The 21,564-nt window shown below is 40.4% G+C and overlaps 1 protein-coding gene across 13 annotated transcripts in view; it reads right to left on the bottom strand.

The window, feature by feature from the left end:
- Positions 1 to 21,564, bottom strand: part of LOC106745683 (actin-binding LIM protein 2) — a 40,382-nt gene that overhangs the window by 18,478 nt on the left and 340 nt on the right. For 6 of the 13 annotated variants that reach the window (XM_014621510.1, XM_014621509.1, XM_014621511.1 and 3 more), the window contains exons 1-6: positions 15,750 to 15,931; positions 14,558 to 14,847; positions 3,216 to 3,376; positions 2,728 to 2,893; positions 1,026 to 1,263; positions 566 to 878 (exon numbers count right to left, since the gene is read on the bottom strand). In XM_014621510.1, the coding sequence (XP_014476996.1) occupies positions 566 to 878; positions 1,026 to 1,263; positions 2,728 to 2,893; positions 3,216 to 3,376; positions 14,558 to 14,654 (975 nt within the window). In that variant the 5' untranslated portion in view covers positions 14,655 to 14,847; positions 15,750 to 15,931. Of the gene's footprint in view, positions 1 to 565; positions 879 to 1,025; positions 1,264 to 2,727; positions 2,894 to 3,215; positions 3,377 to 14,557; positions 14,848 to 15,749; positions 15,932 to 21,564 lie in introns of those variants that run through there. The other 7 variants (XM_014621505.1, XM_014621512.1, XM_014621517.1 and 4 more) reach the window with 4 other exon arrangements.

Genomic DNA, 21,564 nt, shown 5'->3' with positions numbered 1-21,564 from the left:
GCAGCTTTTAAAATTGGAGGTCGAAAACACACACCTTTAAAGGACAATAAGACATAAATAAAACATACCGTTATTCATATGTCTTTTTATGGTACAAAAGTTTATCCAAATCAAAGTTTAGATTTGCTGCGTCTCCTTGTCAATCAATTACTCTCAATTGTTTCGACCAAGCTTTGATCGAGCTGAATTTACACGAATGTTCTCAATCACGGTGTAATCACGGTATCATTTCTCGTCACAGACTTTTTACTTCTTGTCACCGAGTTTTCACCTATTCAGTTACAGGAACTGAGGTTTTTCCCGCGCACAAGCAGGAAAAGTTCGTGGTCTTTGAATTGGGGAAAAAGTCAAACACATTGAACGCTTACGATTACTTTGAATACACTACTACATACCAAGATGTTACAATCAGTCTACCTCGTCAGTTTGTATATGATTTGAAGAATTGAGAAAAAACAAATAAATAAGCTCTTGAGACAGCCTGAATCAATTATATGATACACGAATGTACAGGATAATACGGCAGCAAATCGCCGATTGACCGCGGCACAACCGGACAACTTACCTGCATTTCCGAAGCGCTGCTGGAAATCCGTTCCGACTCTCGATGTTGCGGAGTGTCCCCGTGTCCATTCACGATGCCGTTGGGTCCGGTCGGTCCCGGGCCGCAGCGTGGATGCCAGATCGCGGCGCCTTGCAAGTACATCTCTTCCCCGTCGCCGAACGGATCGCCGCACTTTGTGCAACGCGCGCAGGTCGGGTGGAAATGGTGGTTGTCGCCCGCCTGCAGAACCTTACCGCTGATGAAACGGTTGCAATAGGCACACTTCACCCCGAACTGCTTCTGGTAATCCTTCTCGCAGTAAGGCACGCCGTCCCTGTCGCAAGAAGGATTTTCAATGGCTCAAACATCGGTTAAAATTTGGAGGAGAATAGTAAGACAGATTTATAAGATGAATTAGTTGAAATTCGAGGGAAGTGGAGAAAAAGAAGTATCTCATGAAAAAATCACGTGGCTGACTCACTTTCCCATGTATTCCCCGTGGAGCACAGTATCACAGCTGTGACACTTGAAGCACCAGACGTGCCATTGGCGATCGAGCGCGACCAATGCCTGACCTTCCCTCAATTGGTTACCGCAGCCGGCACAGGCACCAGGGTCGGTGTGCCCATCGCCGGATCCTCTGGTACCGGCGCTGTTACCAATTGGTGTGGAGGCCTCGCGAACCGGTATACCGACGCATCGGTGACAAAGCGCCTGACCTACGAACAACGTTCACAATTAGTTGAGATTGATGACACCCAAGGCGGATCCCGCGTCGTCATTAGCCTTCGCGGCCCGCGTGGCGATTGTCCTCCACCGAGAAACGAGATTTATCGTCCAATTTCATTCATCTCCGGCCCTTTCGTTCATCGGGGGGAATTAATTTAAGATCGCGCGCCGATCAAATTCCGTCGACACTGGACTAATTACCGTTGCGCTAATAGCCGCCAGTTGACACAGTCGCTGCGTCCTAATTACGATGCTCTTTAAATACACTTTGTGAACGTCTCCGCGTCTTCTTTGCGCGTCGACCGCATTAAAAGAGCGGAATTTATCGTCGCTTTCGCGGATAATATTTCCCAAGTGGGACTCACGATAAAGGCCGGAAGTTGCATTTATTTGCCGTTTGATTGAAACTCGAAATTCAAATTGCGAAATTTAACACGAGAGAATGCGTGGGTAACGACCGACCGTGATATTCTTATCTCCGTAATTTCATGAAAACTAGTAAAATGCATTGACACAGTAACGATAAAGCTGTGTGTACACGTTGCATCGGATTTTTACCTTTGACCGCGTAATCGTTACAAGGACGTACCTAGTGACAACGTACGGCCTTGTAACCGTACGCATAACGATATGCCTAAGTGGCAATTTGCTTCTAACAGATTGACTGCGACGCTAATTGCGAAAACTGCATCAAAGCGAGATTGTATTGAGACGCTGGCTGCGCAACCTCCGCACGCATCGCTATCTACAATTGGTAGAAATTGCCGGCTATTCGAATTAGAAAGTTTTTCACTTTGCATACGTCGCACGCTCGACGCAGCGGCGACGTGTGCGACAAGTCTCAATAAAATATTTCATTTCGAGTGCAACGAGAGTGCAACGAGAGCAAAAATGTATCTGGTTGTTCTGAGCCAAAAGCTAGTAGCTAACGTAGCTTGTTGCTAGTTTTGTCATTGGCTGATTATTCGCTAAAATATAGAATTATATAAATATAGACTCTATATATCTATCTATAACATCTATGTAAATATAGAATAAAATATGGAATATAGAATTTTTGCGATCTAGCCGTTGTCTAGACATTACATCTCAAATATGAGAGCAGATGACGCTATCTATCCATTTTAAAATATATAATCTAACTGTACACCAGCCACTAGAGCATATAAAAGTGAGGTGGCTATTCAAAATTGAGAGTTATTCCATAAAAATCTTAAAAAAAGCAGAAGCGAGCATTACATTACTTCCTGATAACTAATTATGATTTTTCATCTTGTAACTGTAATTTCTTTTGTTACATCAACTAACTTATTTATCTATCTAGCTATTATCTAGCCACTACGAGAAATGGGCGTTATATTATTGGCTAATAGCGACGTTAGACACAAATTTGCGAACCACGTAACTAGACACCCACGAGGTCCAATTTCTATTAGGTATGTTCGAATATATACCTTGAACTAGAGATACTTTTGTTCCTTGTCCGAGTAACGGCTGTCGGCATCTCTGGCAATGGAAACAATTCGGATGAAACGTGTACTTCTCGCCGGCTGTCACAACATCGCCCTCCACGTACTCCCCGCATCCGGCGCATCGCGTTCCCCAACGTTCCCGATAATCCTGCGAGCAGAGCAACAAAATGACGGACTGTTATAAATTTAACCTGTTAACAGTGTTCCAATTAATGTGACGCTTCTGTTTTACTGTGCGTAATTACAATCATCGATTATATTGTATATCTATATTTTTAGAGTTTTTCTCAGATATGGATTGGAGAAAATCGCAACGGAGTTAATATGACCCCGTATGCGGTGGGAGCGACTTTACAGAAATATGCGGTGAAAAAGTTAAATTGAAACAATTGAAAATATTTGTGAAGTAATCGTGGCTTTTAGCACGGCTTATTTTGACTTATGGGTTCGTAACGTCGACGACAATTCACCTTGGTACAGTAATAGGTGCCCTCGCGCGCGAAGAATCCACCCTGGGCCAAACTGGTGTTGCATTGGGCACACTTGAAGCATCCGATGTGAAAGTATTTGTCTTGCACGCGCAGTACCTCCCCGCTGCACTTCTTCTTGCAGGATTGACAGAACGTTTTACCTGAAAACGAGAAAGCGTCCTCGTCATTCGTGAGTCGCACTTCGACGACGGTTTATTCATTTCAGATCGATAAAGCGATCGCAAGTTTATTAACAAAACATGAATTTCTCGTTTCTCGTGAGAGCGCGAGAAGGAAACTCGGAGTAACAATGAAGGACACATCGTATGATTCACGCACCTGCTCGCTCATTCGCTCGTGCGTGATCACACGAGATTTTTTTCGCGCGTGTTTACGCAACAATGACGATTCGTATCGTTGCACTCGCGTGATCATCGAAACTCGTCAAAGCGCTCGTAACTTTCAGCGATTACGTAATGCACCTGTCGCCAACCAATAGGACGACGTGTTACGACGCCCGCTTCGGAAGAACAGACGGTCTGCTGATAACTAACAGGGATTACCGTTAAATGTGATTGTTACACGCTAATATTAAAAATAGCAAAATGGTTTATTCGTGCTCTTTACTTCAGTTAGAGTTCCCGACTTCGAATCCCATCAAATCCCACAATGGTAAACATATTTTTCGAGTACAGTATTAATTGAATTAAATAGTATATAATTAAGATTTCAGGCAAAATCATTGATAACATCCTAGAAACAATGTGACGGAGAAGTGAATTTTTTTCAGTACGAAAATAACGTTTGTTAGATTTAACATTATAAATATGCCAATTTAACATAAAATTTGTTTCCAAATAGTGTTCAAGTGTTACGACTTTATATTAATATTTTGACATAATATTTACATTAATTTTTAACATATTCACTCGATATTAAATTAACACAAAAACACACAAGGGTAGATCGTTTGAGGCATGTATTATGCGTTACATTTGAAAATGTTTTATCGTGTAACATAAAAATTTCGATTCGGGCAATCTTGGATTTTCAGGTATATTTCTTTCAAGTTTAGGCGAAGCGAGATATTAGGAGGAAGCTCGATACCTCCGAGAAGGCTCTTCGTAGCATTTTCTTCTTATATAGTAACCAACCGAAATGACTCGACGCAACATGTAGCTATTTGTCATCATGTCCGAATTACATTTGCAACACTTGTCGCATTCAAGCCGTACGTGTCGCGAATCGAGATTCCGTCACGTCGCTGATTAAAACGAGCGCGTCGACCGAAAGGTAAGCGAGCACGACGTATATTTTGTTATGAGTGCGTATACGCAAGTGTAACACGAGAAGCATTACGCGAATGCATTATTCAACGTCGATCGCGCGCGTCGCAGAGTTTCGGCCGGATGAAATCGGCGAATCATCTGCATGTAACGCACACCTTGTTGTTACATTATCATTACATTGTTCGCTGCTCATTACGTTACGTAACGAAGAGCATATCCCGGTGCGATATGAGCCGCATAATCGATACGCATTTTGTCACGACGTGAGGACTTTGTATCTCTTCTCTGAACCGAACGTCTCCATTTCCGTCGTCTTGCACTCACACTACGACAGAAGTTTACACGCCGTAAAGTAATCAAGCAAAGTTTACACGCCGCGAGTAATTAAGCGGAAAAAGAAAGATGACACTTAGCACGCAAGTAAGCGAGAGCAGGAGGAAGAGCTGAGCGGGCAGGAACTCGTTCAAAACACATGATAAAAATATGTCGTACTTGTGATTAAAATCGATCGTTGTTTTATGCTCAATTTTTAACACATTCGTTTAATTTAACACGCGTGTAAGTGTTAAAATTACACATTTTATACTTCAGTGTTGACTTACATATTATGAATATTAATTTTACTGAATATTATTGGTGATATTTTATAAGTCAAACGTCTGCAAAGTTGTCACGATATCACGATGAAAACGAAGTTAACGATCTTTTTCTCAACGTGAAATAACGTTTGTTACATTTGGCATTATAAATATGTCAGTTTACCATAAAATTTGCTTCCAAATAATGTCAGAATATTACATTTATTGTGTTAATTTTTAACATATTTACGTTCCTTTTACACATTCACTTTACTAGAAATTAAAATGCGGGTGGGCCGTTTGAGGTGTATGAAGTGTCTTAAATTTAACACGAAATTTTCCACTGTGCAAATGTTTATCCGGTACAGTCATTCAATTCAATGGCTCAGCCGCGCGCGCGCGAAGATGCGACGAACGTGTCGCTTTTATTGAGTTATCGGTTGTTTTGAGCGCGGCTCACGATAAATTACAGCATATCTGTAGCACCGTTACGCGCGTCCGAATCGCGCGAAACATAAAGGGGATATTTCCTCGTGGTGCTACAGTCAATATTTAGAAAGGCAGAACTAATAATCTACCTCCGTCGCGCATCGAGTCCAGTTCCGCCCAAAGGCCGCGCTTGTTTTCAGCTAACGATGTATAAAGCAGGGAAAAGGGATACACGGGAAATAGACGTGTTTCGATTCGAAAACCGCCCGGGGCCGCTGACGGCTTAAATAACGGCACAATGACGGGATATGATGATTTCCTACCGAGTTTTTCGGAAGCTTTTTACTTGATATTCTCGATATTCTGCGAAGATTCAAGTCCGGGGGTACGTTCGTTCGTTTTTTTTGGAAACGTGAAGTACGTCTCGTGCGGATTTCCTGTGAGACATTTCTCCAAACAGACGATTTAACTACGAGAATTTTGCGCTACCAGAAATTTCACGCGAAATTCATGCGAAACAAAAGCAAATGCCGACGACATCCGCCGGTAATTTATAAGCGGCGGTTGCGGCGGCTGAAAAAAGAAGGCGCATGCTAAAATTTCAAAGCGACGGGAGAATGGACTTCGCGACTCTTTAAAAATACACGATGACATCATAGCTCTCTTCATATATTTGACGTCATCGGGTCGTCGCATGAGTTGATGCCGACGAGCGTGAGTAGAAAATTCGCTTCGCACGTAGGCAGACGGAGTTAAACGCGTCCGCTTTGTTTCAGAATATCTATGGATGCCGGTGAATGAAATCGAGCATTTCCGAAGAAAAGTGCAAGAAAATATCACCAGTCGATCGAACGGGGTTTTGCGAGTCCTGTCATTGATCAATTTTCTTCAAGAATAACTCAATTTCCTCTATTCTGGAATTTGTGACAAAGTATGGGCGTTACGCTAAAAATAGATATCAGTACGACCGATAAAACAAAATGAGAGGCCATTATATAAGTTTCCTTCAAATAAAAGTGAAATGAATAAAGTATGAAAAAATAGAATGAGCCTTTTTAAGAGCCTAATCGTGGCTATTAGGTTCTATCTTTTTTTGGTTTATAACTTACAAAGTCAATATAAATATAAAGTTTAGAAATAAAAATAAATCTTAGTATTTGTCGCAAAATTTGCAACATTGTTCGTGGAGAAGATCGTTAAAACAGATCGAATGAGATAAAGTAACGAACGTTCCACGCAACGTATTGAGCACTTAGATAGATGCTCAATTTTCGGTTAAATAGTAGAATAATGTCAAGTTTGCTTTCTCTATCCTGTTGGTAAGAAAAGTATGTAGTAAAAGAGAGAGTAAAATTGGAATTCAGTCTGAGCACCGCTGATACAAGTTCGTGTTTTAATCGAACGAGGGCATTCGTCCATGAAATGACACACCCTCGTCTGCGCGTCACATCTCGTTTAATTTATGGCACGCTTCAAGCGGGGTGAAAAATTGTTGCCAGAAAAAATGATGTCGATAGGTTCCAACAGGCGCGACCGGACGATACCAAGGATTTATCGTCCTCGTGATTCGCGAGCGTCAACGATCGTCATCGTCGTCGATAACAGCGTATTGATGTCAAGTGCATTCCGGACTTTAAAAACATACAAAAAAAAAAAAAGAAAAAAATAGGATACAATGTCCACTGGAGTCCTTCAACGTGAGAATTATTTGCATCTGGTTGCAGCAGCGAAAAATACGTATTGTGTTCTGAGAAAATCGATAAAGAAAATCGTGACAGCAAGTCAGATTCGATTTTTTTTTCACCTCTACCTGACCTTTACACGTTTCTAAAAACTGTATCGACACTTCAGAGGACGGTCAGTTCTTCACGAAGTAATATTTGAAAATAATTCAAGCATATCCGCGTGGAATATACGTTTAAGGGGATGCCAAAGTCGACGACGAACATGATAAGCTAAAATAACGTAAAGATGACCTTCAAAATGTTATGTCATATAAACAGTGACAATCATACGACTCATTTTGTATTTTTTACATATAAATTTTACGTAAATGTAAATGCGATATAAATGTGAACATGATGAACGCTGTGCTACTCTGTTTTATTATATATCTAACGGAAAATCGAACTAAAATATATAAACATTTTCTTGTAAATTTTCCATATGTCTGTAGGCCTCAAGATTTAATTGAAAGAATATAAGAACGTTCTTCAAAATTTTCTTAATTAGAGCATTGGCACATTTGGTAGCCATTTATTAGATAAATATTTACACTGACAGCATATATAGAGATGTCAATTTGAAAATGTTTAATTGTTTTCGTTGCATATTGAGCAATGCTCCGTTTTTATTCGCGTGCATTTTCATTCTGTAAAAGCATTTATATAATTCTGCGCAGCCAGTAATGACGCAAGCCTTGCAGAAAGAAATTATTTTGCCGACAAGGTTTTCAAGTATGATGTCTTCTTAACTCGAAGCAGGAACCGAGACAGCGCGGATACTCTCCAACTATGATGTTAATTACCGATTCAATATTCACGTTACACTTCGCCCTTGTGACACGAACTGGCTACGTCACTCGGGATGTGATTGCGGCACGTCCGCTTCTTTGCTATGCGAAATGTAAAAGTTCAAGATTGACACACGGACAGTCGGTTTCTTTGCCATGACGCGAGATTGATGATGACGGACAGCCGTTTGCGACAACTTTTACGCCTGTGTCAAGCGTATTTCGGCGTAGTGCGAAGCTTCAAATCGTATCTGTTTGCAAAGAAAATTTGCGCGAGGCCAACCCACAAGAATGACATTCCGTCACTTGTGTCGCGACTGCTCCGTATAGGTGCGACCACCATGCAGAGTGCGCGACACGGTATGTTAATACGATTCATAAGTGGTCTAAATAGGATGTGGCAAAGTGGGGTCAAACGTAGCGACCCTGGATCGCCCTGATCTGTCTCTGTGTCTCTTGTTGCACTCTCACAAACTCAAACGGTAATCGTTAATCGTATCACGATTATCTACCCGGCTTACGACCGATCATCTTACGCTTTGTCCGTGGCGTGAATGCAAACGATCGCAAATATAAAATTATTTCGCAAAATTTGCACATTAATGAACATTTTACCTTTGGATACCTCGAGAAAAATAGGCTATATTTAGACTTTTTTTCTAGAAAAACTCCGCAACATATCGATTTATAACTTGGTATATTTATTATATGAGTAAAAAGGAATGATAAAAAATGATTGTTCGGAAATGTACATGAAATTTTTCAAACATATTTTTCTCGAATTTGTGTTTCTCAAAATCGGCATATAATATCTATTGAAAATTATTGAACTAATTGACTTTAAATTTTCGACTTATCTACAATGTATTAGGTCGTTCGGAAAGTATGTTTCAAATCTCAAAGTTTGTTTCAATCTCATTACGTTATTATATATATTTATTACTGACTCACTTTTACATGTCGTTTTTATTTTTACACGTTTTTTATTATGTATAATGTATATATTATGTATAAAGGTACTTCTGTAAGAAAAAGGAGATACATTTTTTCACGTTCTTTCCGAGGGAAAAATCTGAACGCCAACTAGACGACGCGGAGGAGACCAGGATGATGAGTCAGGCGGCAAATATCTGAGCCTATCTGAAGATGCATTTTCAAGAAACTACCACCGCTACCTCGAACGGTATTTTTGAATCGTCTGAAATACCTTACGACCGTTCGTGTTACTTCATCGAGCATTATCGCGGCGTTGAGGAACGCGTTATGGAGTGCGGTCCGCCGCTTTATGTATTCACCGTTAAATGGGGCAATTTACTTAAAATCTATATCAATTTAATAGACATTACGTTTTCCGGACGAAGCAATCGGTGAATATCGAGCCAGGTAATTCGATTTTAAAAGAATAGTCGAATTTTGTCTAGCCTGCGCTTTCAGAAGATTGTAAGGCTCAGTGTCTTTTCAGTAGCCTATAAAGGGCGCTAATGATAAATTTAATAGGGGAGTGGTGTCAATTGTAACAAAGAATATTTGTTAGGTTAGGGGAGTGGTGTCAATTGTAACAAAGAATATTTGTTAGGTTATATTCTTTTTATTATTAATCAGAGTAAAACCAAGTTTATACGTGACATTAAGTGATTCTTCGGCTATAATTTAATAACAACTGATTTAATAAAATTATAAGTTTCAAAAGTTATTCGAACAGAAAGACAATAGGTTAGAAATGAAATGAAATAAATACAACCATTTCAAAGCGGTGAAAACACGAAGTTACACAATCGTGAAGTTGGCCTCCCTATACTTTCATTTCGGGTTCGCACCGCTTTAATCGACGGAACACCTTTTAACATCGACAGGGACTCTAGAACTCTTTGAGGGGCAACCAGAACTCTATTCATTTTTTTTTAATTTTGAGAAAGTGGGACCAATTTCACAGACGTTGTACCCCAGTTTACGCAAATGTTCAATAGGAAGGTGAAATGGAAGAATACATGTTCTCCGCTTAGATACCGTCGGGATTCGCACGAGCGCATAGTCGGCATAAAATGAACATATGCAGGACATGCAGTGTCGGCTTTCTGCTGCTCCAAGCAGAAAACTACTCCGACCGATGTTCCGCCGGCTACGATTACTTCTTTACACCCTCTGGGTTTTGCGCTGATTTTGCCAAAATTACTCGAAAGGAGTCTGAAAGAAAGCTGCTATTCGCTATATCGTTTCAACCTCCAAACGTATGAAAGCATATGCATTTTTTTAAATAAATGCGCTTTCCATTAAATTTTTTTTACAAAAATACACGTCTTACGTTCAGCTGCTCTACGACACGTCCGAAGTTTATCATCAAAATCGGTGAGAGCCACTCTACCATATGTCTTCTTGTGAGAATCGGTCGCGAACGTTAAGCTTGATTATTGTCTGGGCATAAACTCGTTCTAATCAATATAAAAGCATCAAACTCGATTATATCGCGATAACAAATTGACGTAACGTATGAATTCATCGTGGCTAGAAATTAACGATTTGGCGATCGTGATCACCTGTGTAAATACTCTACGATGATCAATGAGATTTTAAATAGTGTTTCGTATCTTGATTAGCACAAGCGCGCTGCGCTTTCTACGACGATGACTTAATAAAAATTGTCGAAGGAGAGATTATTGCGCGCGTTAGCGGACGCTGCCGTTACGATGATAATAGTTATGGTTTTTGCGGTTGATTTTTTATCACTACGTGAGGTAGCGATCAGCCGTGACGTTATTTTAGCTTTCACCGAGCGTGCGGAGAGTCAGCGTGATATTGAATAAAAATTGTATAAGATAAAGCGACATCTTTATATTGTGCGTAGAATATCGCATTTAGTGGTGTAATATTTATTCATAATACTTCGCAGAAAATACAGGATGAGTCTAATAAAAAGTTCACGAAGTTTTTTTCAAAAACGTCCAGAGATAGAGGGAAGACACCCATTGTATACATAGAAAAGTATTGAGGTGAGATGACCGAAAATTGGTTACTTTACGAAATATTTCATATATTACATCAAAAAGGATCAAAGATAAAACGTAAAACATCTCTGGAAGTATCCATTTTTCAATAGTCTTATCTGAATACTTTTATACATAGAATGATCAGAGAAATCGATTTATGTTAAGAAAAAAAAAACCATACAATGCCATTAAAAAAAAAGTTGACCTTCACGTTTCTTTTAAATCTTTATTTCCAAAAAAACTGTTAACATCAAATTACGTTCTCCCACTTGTTCTACAATTTTGACAGTGTCTTTCCCCTATCTCTAAGCGTTTTCGAGGTAAAACATTTTATTAGACTCACTCAGTGTATTATTCATACATAAAAAACATAAAATATTTATAAATTAGCCTGCTTCTAGTAATTCTTCACAGTGTTTCCTACACAGTTTCGCAAACCTATAGGCACCATGACGTGTCACTATTAATTAATACGTTGCAATAACCTGCAGAAAAGAATTGCAACGAGAAACACGTATTCCGACACGTGCCCATTGTATGACAATCGCATGGTCAATCATTTAATAATGCATGTGACCGATAATTAGTATCCCACGAACGGGTGTATAACTGAGTTATAAAATGTTTTCTTTCATGTTACGTTCGCGTGATGTACATACGACTCTCACAATACTCGGTGACATTAACGAAGCGAGATAGCAATAATTTTTAAATTACATTCTGTGATACTGAAAAACAAATCATCACAAGTCAACATATTATTCGTTCGTTGGCTCAGCCATGTTTAAGGAGCGTCATTTCGAAACGTACAAGCAATTTCACCCATTTTTGTTGCTACAGGTATAAACATTAATAGAACACGTTTATAGACTATTTATACTATATATTAGCGATCAAAATATATTTAAGAAATTAAAAAATATTAACACATACAACTATTAAAACCCAATCAATTCTACAGTATACAAAGTGAGTCAATTGAAGTGTTACAAATTTATATTTCGGAAACAAAGTATTTTAGAGAAAAATATTTCATACAAAAGTTTTGTGACTTCGAGAGGGACATAAAATGGTGCCATTAGTTTGAACTTAGTCGTTTGGAAATCACATGAAGGTCATCTTCAATTTCTTAAATGGAAATCCCCAATTTTCATTACATATTTTTGTAATTTACCTTGAGAACTTTCCAAAACACTATAATGATATATTATACACTATAATTTAATAAGTATAAGTACACGTTATCTCATTCAAATTTATTATCTTATATTCATCCCCAATACGAAATCTTACTGTACTTGACTAATTTTGTAACGTGAACGATCACCTGGAGTCGTTTTATACCCTAATGAGTTTTTACAAATTTATAGTATGAATAAGACGTTCACAGTCGATTTTTGACAAGACAAGACGAAGAGGTTCAGTCAATTTTTGTTGCATAGGTTTCTAAATATCCAAATGAAAGATAGGGACTGCTTCCCGATCATTAAAAAAATCCCCACTGCGACGTTTTATTTTCTGATCGCTGGGATATGAAACGATCCCAGGTGATTATTCCCGGGTTGATTTCATCTTTACTTCCGATCGCTTAAAAATCCGCCAGGGATATCAGTTTACAAAACAATAAATCGACATTTCGGTTCGAAAATCTTATCACTGTTTTGAAAGACATTTTGGGTGTTCGATTTCGCGCGAACAACACGCAGACGTGATTCCAATTGGCATCGTTGTTGAGAGAAGCGAAAAGGATTGAAGGTGCGCCGATACACGTAGCACGCGTTATACGCTATTGTGTTACTCGGCACAGTACATATTTTCTTCGCGGGTATCGAGGGAACGTGGAAAAAAAATCGCCTTCAGCGTGCGCGCCGCGTCACGTTCCTTGAATTCGCCGCGTCACGAGCAACGAAAATCGTGACGGAGATATCTATTCGTGGCTGAGGGCAACATGCAAATATTCCAGTCGTTTCCCTGAATATCACGGCGATATTATGCGTACGTGGAATTTTCGCGTCGTGCAATTTAACCCGCGATATGATGTGCTCATTATATCGTATCTTAAATATTTTTTTGGTCTTTCTTCATTTTTTTTTTCAAGAAAGTAGGGAGTAAATCTATATTTATAATATCCCTAAATAATAATGAATCATAGACGGATAATATGCTATATTTTGTTAATAATAGCGGCTTTTAATTGGGGTTTGAACGATTCTAGATGATCGTTTATGTACTAAAAAATAAGATGACTACTGTCGGGTTAAGTGTCGAGTCGTGTCGCCTTGACGACGATGCGACATCATCTTGACATGCGACATTAAACCAGTGAAGTGAACAGAACGTGATAAGCGCACGCGGATGAATGTGATACCATAAAATACTACGGCAACTATCAAGACCGAATTAACGTTATCGCGTGAAGTTTTAATTACGTCCGATCTTTTATTTTGGCCGATGCGGGCCGTTATTCCGGGATGTGATACGGACGATGCCGATTCCGGGGATCGGAAATTCAGAGTAGAGAAGATCCCGTTTGCGAAAATCACCATTATCTTGTGCGATTAACAGCGAATAGTTTTCGGAAGACTCGACGAGCTCCCGTCCGTCATTCCGGGCCAATGAAAATTTCGAGGATCAATGAAAATATTGATACGATCTTGATGGTTTGCACAACGTTATCTCGCTGAGCGCGTTTTCATCGTGCCAATTTTTTTTATCGGTAATGTCTGTTTGAGCAACCATTATGCAAACAGGCACGGTGAGATGATGGGGGAGCGATTATCAAATTGAAAGATAACGACATTCTAGAGAAGGATGCTATGCTATGGAAGAATTAATGAAAGAATTTCACGGCTGGGCAATGATTCTCGTTTCGGAATGAAACTTTGAGAGATGAACTTCAACGAGCCGCATTAGGAAATCAATCGAGAATACCCAACATTCGCTTAATAGTTTGTAAAATGCTAGCAATTTTATTAATGAAAATCTCTCTTGCGTTATCGCGTGTCGTCTAAGCCCGCGTATTGATCCACTTTGTCCCGTCAAATTAATTCGTGATATCAAGCATATTTTCTTACACATTGGTGATATGGAGAAAAATAATCTAGGACAGCAAATTTTATGCTGCCGTAGCAAATAAATAAATATACATGGTGTTTTTTAAACATTGCCCAATATTTTAGGAGTTGTGTGATTTCTGAGGTTATTTTGTAAAAAAATTTCATAAAAAATGTTCCTACGAACATATGTTCGTTTCTTCATAAAATAACCTCGCGAATCATTTCCTAAAATATCGGACGATATTTCAGAAACACCTTGTATATTTATTCATTTGCTGCGATAGAGCATAAAATTTGCTGTCCCTCTAAATTATTTTTTTCCCATGCATTAACATTCGCAGACGAATAATGAGCGACGTGGAGTTAAGAGAAGAAAAAAGAAAGATACGCGAGCATTTGTCGTGAGGAAAGTCGCAAACGGAAGCAGACGGGCTTCGAGGTAACGATTAGGCCCCCGTGTCTCTCTTCATGGCGACCCTCTATCCGGTTCTCACCTTTCTTCAGCTGTTTCTGCTTGACCTCGTCAGCACCGTCCTTCTTGACCCCGTTGCTTTCACTTGCTACGAAACTATCGTTCGTCTTCGACTTCATTACGCCCGCTGCCTGTTGCGTAACTCCAGGGCCACGAGAGCCGACATGCACACTCACACCTTTCCTTTTTTTTTATCCTCGCCGAGACGCCGATAAGATAGCGAACAAACCGCGACGATCTTCGCGCGATTCGCACCGGACGAAACCCGAATCGAACTTTTGATGTAGCGTGGTAGACTCGATCAGGCCCGATCTGTCGTGAAAACGTGGGACGTTCAAAATGAGATCAAACCGATTGATCCACCGTGATCGTAGCAGATTGAGATCTCGAGACGGTCGCGCTCGAAATATCGCGGAAGACGTAATTTAAGATTCAGGGCATGGCAGAAAAAGAACCGTAAGAAAATCAACCAAACATAATCGATTGTTCTCCACGGTCAAAGAATAATCGACTATTATTGGTCAATTTTCTTAGAGATTAGTTGAATTACGATGACAATGAACGAATCAAATTTGTTTCGATTAAAAACGAAACCGAATTTCTGTGATTTTTATCAATCAAATTTGGATATAAGAATCAAAAATTCGATTTCTTTCCATCAAAATGTGTTTGGTTCATTATTATGTTTGTTCAATTAATCCTTTTGCTCCGTGTATAGTAAGCCTTTTGCTCAAATCAATAAAATCTAATGCAATTTCTGATCTAATGCAAAATGTGCTTTCCGCGCCAAGAATCGCTTAATAATCGCGACGTCTGATAATGCCGAAAACGCTTTTTTGCTCGATGTTTCGTCAGAATTTTTTATGCTTAGAGCTAAAAACTTATTACACTCATCGATAGATCCAGATTTAGTCTCTACACGCACGACCTGAACTCGGAATTGACTTCTTTTCCTCTCGATTAAACGGATTTCATTCACGACACACTATATATATTACTGTGAACCAATCGTGTCTAACAACATCCATCGTAAATTACTGAGATATCTATTTCGCCAAAGGCGATTATGTTGTTTGTCGAGAAAGAGAGAGAGAGAGAGAGTGTATGCGCGCGCGTATGCGAGTGGAATATGTCGAGAATGGCGTAGCTAATTTTTTTTTTACATGGTGTACGACCGCGGTCGTGTGTACCCGGTATATACTTCGTATACGCACGGAATCTCACGCGATACGAAATTTTTCCTCGATTTCCTCGATCAATCGACGAGTTAGCCGTGATGAGCTGACCTGAGTTGGCGGTTGTCACACCTCGGATGGTGTGGGAGAATTGAAAACGTCGCGACGCACTACGGTGCGAGACACGGTCGTCGTGACTGCCGATCGTCGACTGCCAAGCAGTCACCGTCAGCGAAGATTCGTGCGTCGAGTCCCGATTGTCAACCGGTACAGTCGGCGCAGATAATGCTCGCTTTTTCACGGTCGTCTCTCCACCCTGCGGAGAGTAGGCCTGAATCCCACCGAGCGCGACTTCACGCTTCTTCACTTCGCACCTCGCCGATTGTTTTTTCCCTCCATCTTTATGCCTTTCTCTCCTTTGTTCGTTAAATACTCGACGTTTATTCGCAACTGAGATCCGTAATCGCGAGACCGGAGAATAGAAAAGGACTTGTATAGAGAAGGGTTATTACATTATGGAAAGGTCAGGAACTTTATAACACTAGAAGTACCGAGAATGTTTTACTTCGAAAAGTCATTTTAATTTTTTCGAGAGCGATAATCTAATTTCTATCGTATAAATATCGACAGAAGAATGTGAAATAATGTTAACAACGCTTATCTGATTATGCGACTGGAGCTGGGACTCGTATTTGAGAACGATTCATAAGCGGAATCGTTGCATAAGGCTTCAATCCGGTTAACCGCAAAGATGTCTGTCAGACGAGTGTCATAATTTTGTCCACACGTACGCACGCGGCGTTCTAATTCCGTGGGCTTTAAGCTCGAGTTTCGAGCGTAAAGAAATTACCGTCACACCGTTAGAATAATATCATATTGTTGTGTTACTTTTCGATCCGGCGAACGACCACTTCGATCAGTTTTTCGTTTTAGCTGTTGAATATCTCTGCGATCAGATAAGTGAAAGTGATTTTTTTCAAAATAGATTCTTCGAAGAATTCTATAATTGCTATATTCTAAAGCATGAAATTATTAGAAATTGTATTGGTTAAAGGAGTGCTTCAAAATTTTGTTGGCAAAATGTTGACTTCTTTTTGCAAAGTTTACTTTGTATTTACAGAATTATAACATGTTTTCACACAGTGAAAGAATGCGCGAAAGTGAATTGGAAAGTTATTCAATATGTGATGAAAACGACTGGAGAGGGATGTTTCGAAACTGACGTTTTTAGCTGTCAATTAACGTAAATATTTATCTGATATGGAATATCTAGTAATCTGTGCGAGCTTCGGCGCAGGATTAAAATTACGGATGCATTGCCGTCGCGTTAAATTCTTACGTCCCGTGAAAGGATAAGGAAGCCGCTATTTATATGTAATTTCATCTCACTGGTCAATGAGCATTATTACGTTGCGCAACTTCAGAGTCGCATTACGCCCCCCGGGAGCAAGTCAAAGGACCCTTCGGCACGTCGATGAACGATATGCATCGTATGCACCAATAAGCGCGTGAAATATTGATCCAGATGTACGCAGGAAACGAGAGCGCACTCTCAACTAGATCTAATTTCTTTTTTTTTTGGAAATGTGACTGTGCAACTGTAAACCAACGACACCTGTATATTGTTTCCATATTGTTCACCGTATCGTACATATATTGAATGGTTAAAGGGATACAAGAGTCGCCGATGAATTTAGTGAAACTTTCATGACGTACACTAGTAGAAATTATAGTTATTTTCGGCCTCAGCTATCCTTTTTTTTTAGTTTTAACCACAAAAGTAGTAACAATAATATTTATGTAAAGTTATTATCGCGATAATGCACATTACTATGTTTTATCATACTTATTACTTACATAGAGGAAAATTTATAACCGGTATACAGAAATTTTATTGTAAACTTTTCGTATCTTTTTAGGCCTCTAAATTTAATTAAAAAGGTTTTTTTTACAATTTTCCCAATTGGAGCATTCACATATTCAGTATGTGCAAACTGTACGGCTTCCATATCAGATAAATATTTACGTTAACTGAAACTAAAGTTATATCAATTTTGAAATTTCCCTCTCTAGTCGTTTTCATCATATTGAACAATGCTCCGATTCATTTTCACGCATTCTTTCACTGTGTAAAAGCATATTATAATTCTGTAAAGCCAATACAATGTAAACATTGCGGAAAGAAGTCGACATTTTGCCAACAAAATTTGGAGGTATGACGTTCCTTTAACCGATACAATTTCTAATAATTTCACGCATTAGATAACATCAATTGTAGAATTTCTCGAAGAATCCTTCTTGAGAAAATCACTTTTCAAAGTGAAGATTCCCCAGCGACGAGCGAAAGAAATTCAAAGAATGTTCAAAGAAATTTTCCCGATGCATTTCGTGAGTTCAGGCCGATTCTGGCTTCTCACAGTTTCCGAAAGGGAGCATTCCCACAATCGACCATCCGCCAATTATAGGAGGGGAGTCATCAGCGAGGCTCGTGGGATTTCCCCCTCGAGAAATATTGCACATTTATCGTGTGCACGGGAGGGGCGCGACAAGTATCGATCAGAACGGCGCTTGCAGTTTCGGCGGAGAGCGCGCCTTGCGACGAGTCAATGGCATTTCGTAGGTGGGACCCATCTGCCCATAAATGTGTCAATGTGCGAGGGAAAGAAGGGGGAGAGGAGGATCAATACCGCGCGTCGATCGTCGCCGGGTCGGGTTTACGCGTTGACTGATCTATTATGTAAACGCCTCCTCGTGCGTGAAATGGCCGCGCTATGCCGTCACGTGTAAAGTTGTCACGTACACGTACGGTGTACTTTGTAAGATCGACGGCCACGTAATATCGCGCGAATCGGGGTTACGAGCACTGTCCCGCTGCGATCGGCGAGCGAGTGTCGAAGACGCCAGTAATGATCGACTGCTGAAATCGATGACTGGCACAGCTGATCACTTGACACGATGACAACAGTTAAACCGATTATTCGAGGCAAAAAAGGACGGATTTACACGGGATGATTCAGCGATTCCGACCGATCCTCCGACATTTCGTTACCTGAGTCGAAACTTTAATGTTACTTCGACTCTCATAAGGGTAGTTTGAGTCTACTTAAGCCGCTTACAGATTAATACAAATCTATTTCCAAGATAGTACACTTGCAAAACCTTTCTCTTGAACATTTTAATTCTATAAATTTAATTTCAATGTTACTCTGAAGCTGCAAAAATGCTCTTTCAATACTTCAATTATTAAAATTACACGAGTAATAACTTACGTTTAATTTTGAACATTGAAAATATATATTCTCTAAATTTTTAGACAGTAAAAATTCTCGATTTACTGTACTGTAATACCCGTGCATAGTCTCTTATAGGTTCCACTATTTACGTTTTAAATGTATACGAGTATTCAAAGCAGCTTATTTTTTACTAAAAACAGCAAATTAAACTTAAGACATCATCATAATCGAAGTGAAGTAAACTAAACTCGCAATTTGCGTAATTTCCCTGATTCGTCGAACAGCCCGTCCAATCGTTCCGGGAAAGGCGACGACGTCTCGTGGAAAATAGGAGACAATAGGGATGACTCTCGTCGTCGCGAGACGCGACTCGGTCGAGACAGCAAAACGCACGCGGTGCATCGGATGCACGCGAGTGGGTGTGGGATGCAATTGCAATAAGCGAATTACGAGAGCCCACTGGCGTCGTCGGAGTCATCGACGCCGTCGTGGTACGTAGATAAGACCAGTTCCGTCGTAATTGCGATCGCAAATATTTCACATGATCGAGCAGGAAAGGGCGGATACGCGGTCGCTAAGCGACTCACTCAGTGCCGGAGCGACATGTGATATCGATGTTAAGAGTCAACGATACACGAAAAACGCGTCAAAAAAAAAAAAAAAGTCGAATATCTTCTTGTAATTATCTGCATTGATTGATACCTCTTCTTTAGAAGAGAGTGTTACTATTATATGTACGATTTATTAAGCCCAATCGAAGAGTTCGGCTCGTTTTTTGAGTCAAATTTTACTCGATTACACATTCGGTGAAGAATAAATAAATTATTCATCAAGCAAGTAATCGCTGTCTATGATCCTTCCTCGATGTTCTGATTACATTCATATACAGTGCACTGAGAAAAGAAATTTTTGGTATTTGTACAATGAAAGAGAAAAAAGTGCTACATTCAAGTAAATAGATGCTAAGAAATATCGGAGTAATTGTTTCACTCGGATTAAGTAAACATTACTTGAATGTAGCGCACTGGAAGAAAAAAGTGCTGCGTAGACACTGATATCACAATATCAATGATAATTTTATACACATATTGCTACCATACAACACTATTTCTGTGGTTAATATCGTAAAAGAAGAGTTGAAGAACCGAAAATAACTAATTTCTCTCTCAGTATATATCGGCAATACACAGGCAATTGACGAGTAGTTGGCGCTTTTAAAATGTCAGAAAATGATAATAACTACCGGAACACTTATGACGGAGATTGAACGGTTTCGGCACAAAAGCACCGGATAGTATAGTAGTATCATCAGCATTCTTATTCACAAGTGCTCGTCATTCATGGCGGATACTCGAAAGCTGCGCGCGTCGCGATCAGTTGCAACTCCGTGCAATGCGAGATACGCGTCATATGCATTATGTGTGCGGCATAAAGTTGGACAATTAGGTCGAAATAATGAAGGTTGACGCCTTCAGCCGAGAAAGAGAGAGAGAGAGAGAGAGAAAGACTAATGCGGTCTTAGTCGGCTTAGCTTATCATCTATTTCTGTAACGATGTTCTCATTAAATACAAGGCTCGCTCGATAACAGCTCAGTTTTCACGAGTCATTTATGAATGTACAGTCAATTGTGGTATATTATTTGTAGTATTAACGATACGGTAAAATTCGCAAAAATTCAAGCATCGTCCAACGGAAGTAGCATGGTTTAAGGTGTGTTATCTTTTTCGTTAAACATTAAGGAAATATACCGGCAAAGGAAGTAGACTGAGGAAAATCGAGAATGGCCGAAAAGGAAGGCAGCGACAGAGCGAACAGTGTCAGATTCTGTCTTTCGCGGAAACGTAAACACCCGAAACGTACCGCGACCGACGAACCGACAAAAAGAGGAAGAAGGGCCACTGGATCGCACACACAGACACTATTTCAGCGACCGAGAAAACCAGAAAAGAGATAAGGAAAGGAGATATCGGCGGGTGGGGTGGAGCAGAAGAAGCAGAAGTGTCGCTGAATAGAGGAGAAAAGGAGGAGGGAAGTAGTCGGAATCGAACGACGCGAAAAATTCTTCGGACGAGCACGTCGCGTTGCGTAAAAATGCAACATGTAAAACGAGAAAAGGAGGCGGGCGGCCCGGTGAGGAGGAAGATGATCACGTATGGGAAAAGTGAGGTGGCGGCAACGAGCTGGCAGGGCAAGGGGCGGAAGGAAAAGGGGGCGAAGGGGGTCTCTCGCTCACGCACGGCGCGTACACGCGCGGGGGGCAGGGGGGTAGGGGCTCGCCCTAGAAAACGTCATCAAACCAACGGATTCACCTATTTATAGACCACCGAGTGAGTTCGCGATACGAACCATTCGGAAAACATTCGCCGCTTCGGCAAATGCCGAGGGACGAGAAGCGTGAAAATCAGACGGAAACTGCGCGACGCAGGGGCGTACCCCTTCCTAGGCGTCCGCAGACGACGGACGCACGGACACCGCATTCCTCTTCCTTCTCTCTCTCTCGCTCGCATTCTCGCTCTTTTCTCCGCCCGTGGCGCGAATCGTGGTCGAAGATCGTAAATCGCGAGGTCTACTGGTATACGAGAGAGGCGCGGACTGAGAGAACGAGAGAGACACGGGGGGG

The sequence above is a fragment of the Dinoponera quadriceps genome, unplaced genomic scaffold (genome assembly GCF_001313825.1).
Source record: "Dinoponera quadriceps isolate SergipeBrazil2010 unplaced genomic scaffold, ASM131382v1 scaffold1441, whole genome shotgun sequence".
NCBI lineage: Eukaryota > Metazoa > Arthropoda > Insecta > Hymenoptera > Formicidae > Dinoponera > Dinoponera quadriceps.
Note: the sequence above shows the minus strand (reverse complement) of the source record. Positions and strands in the feature narration are given on the sequence as shown.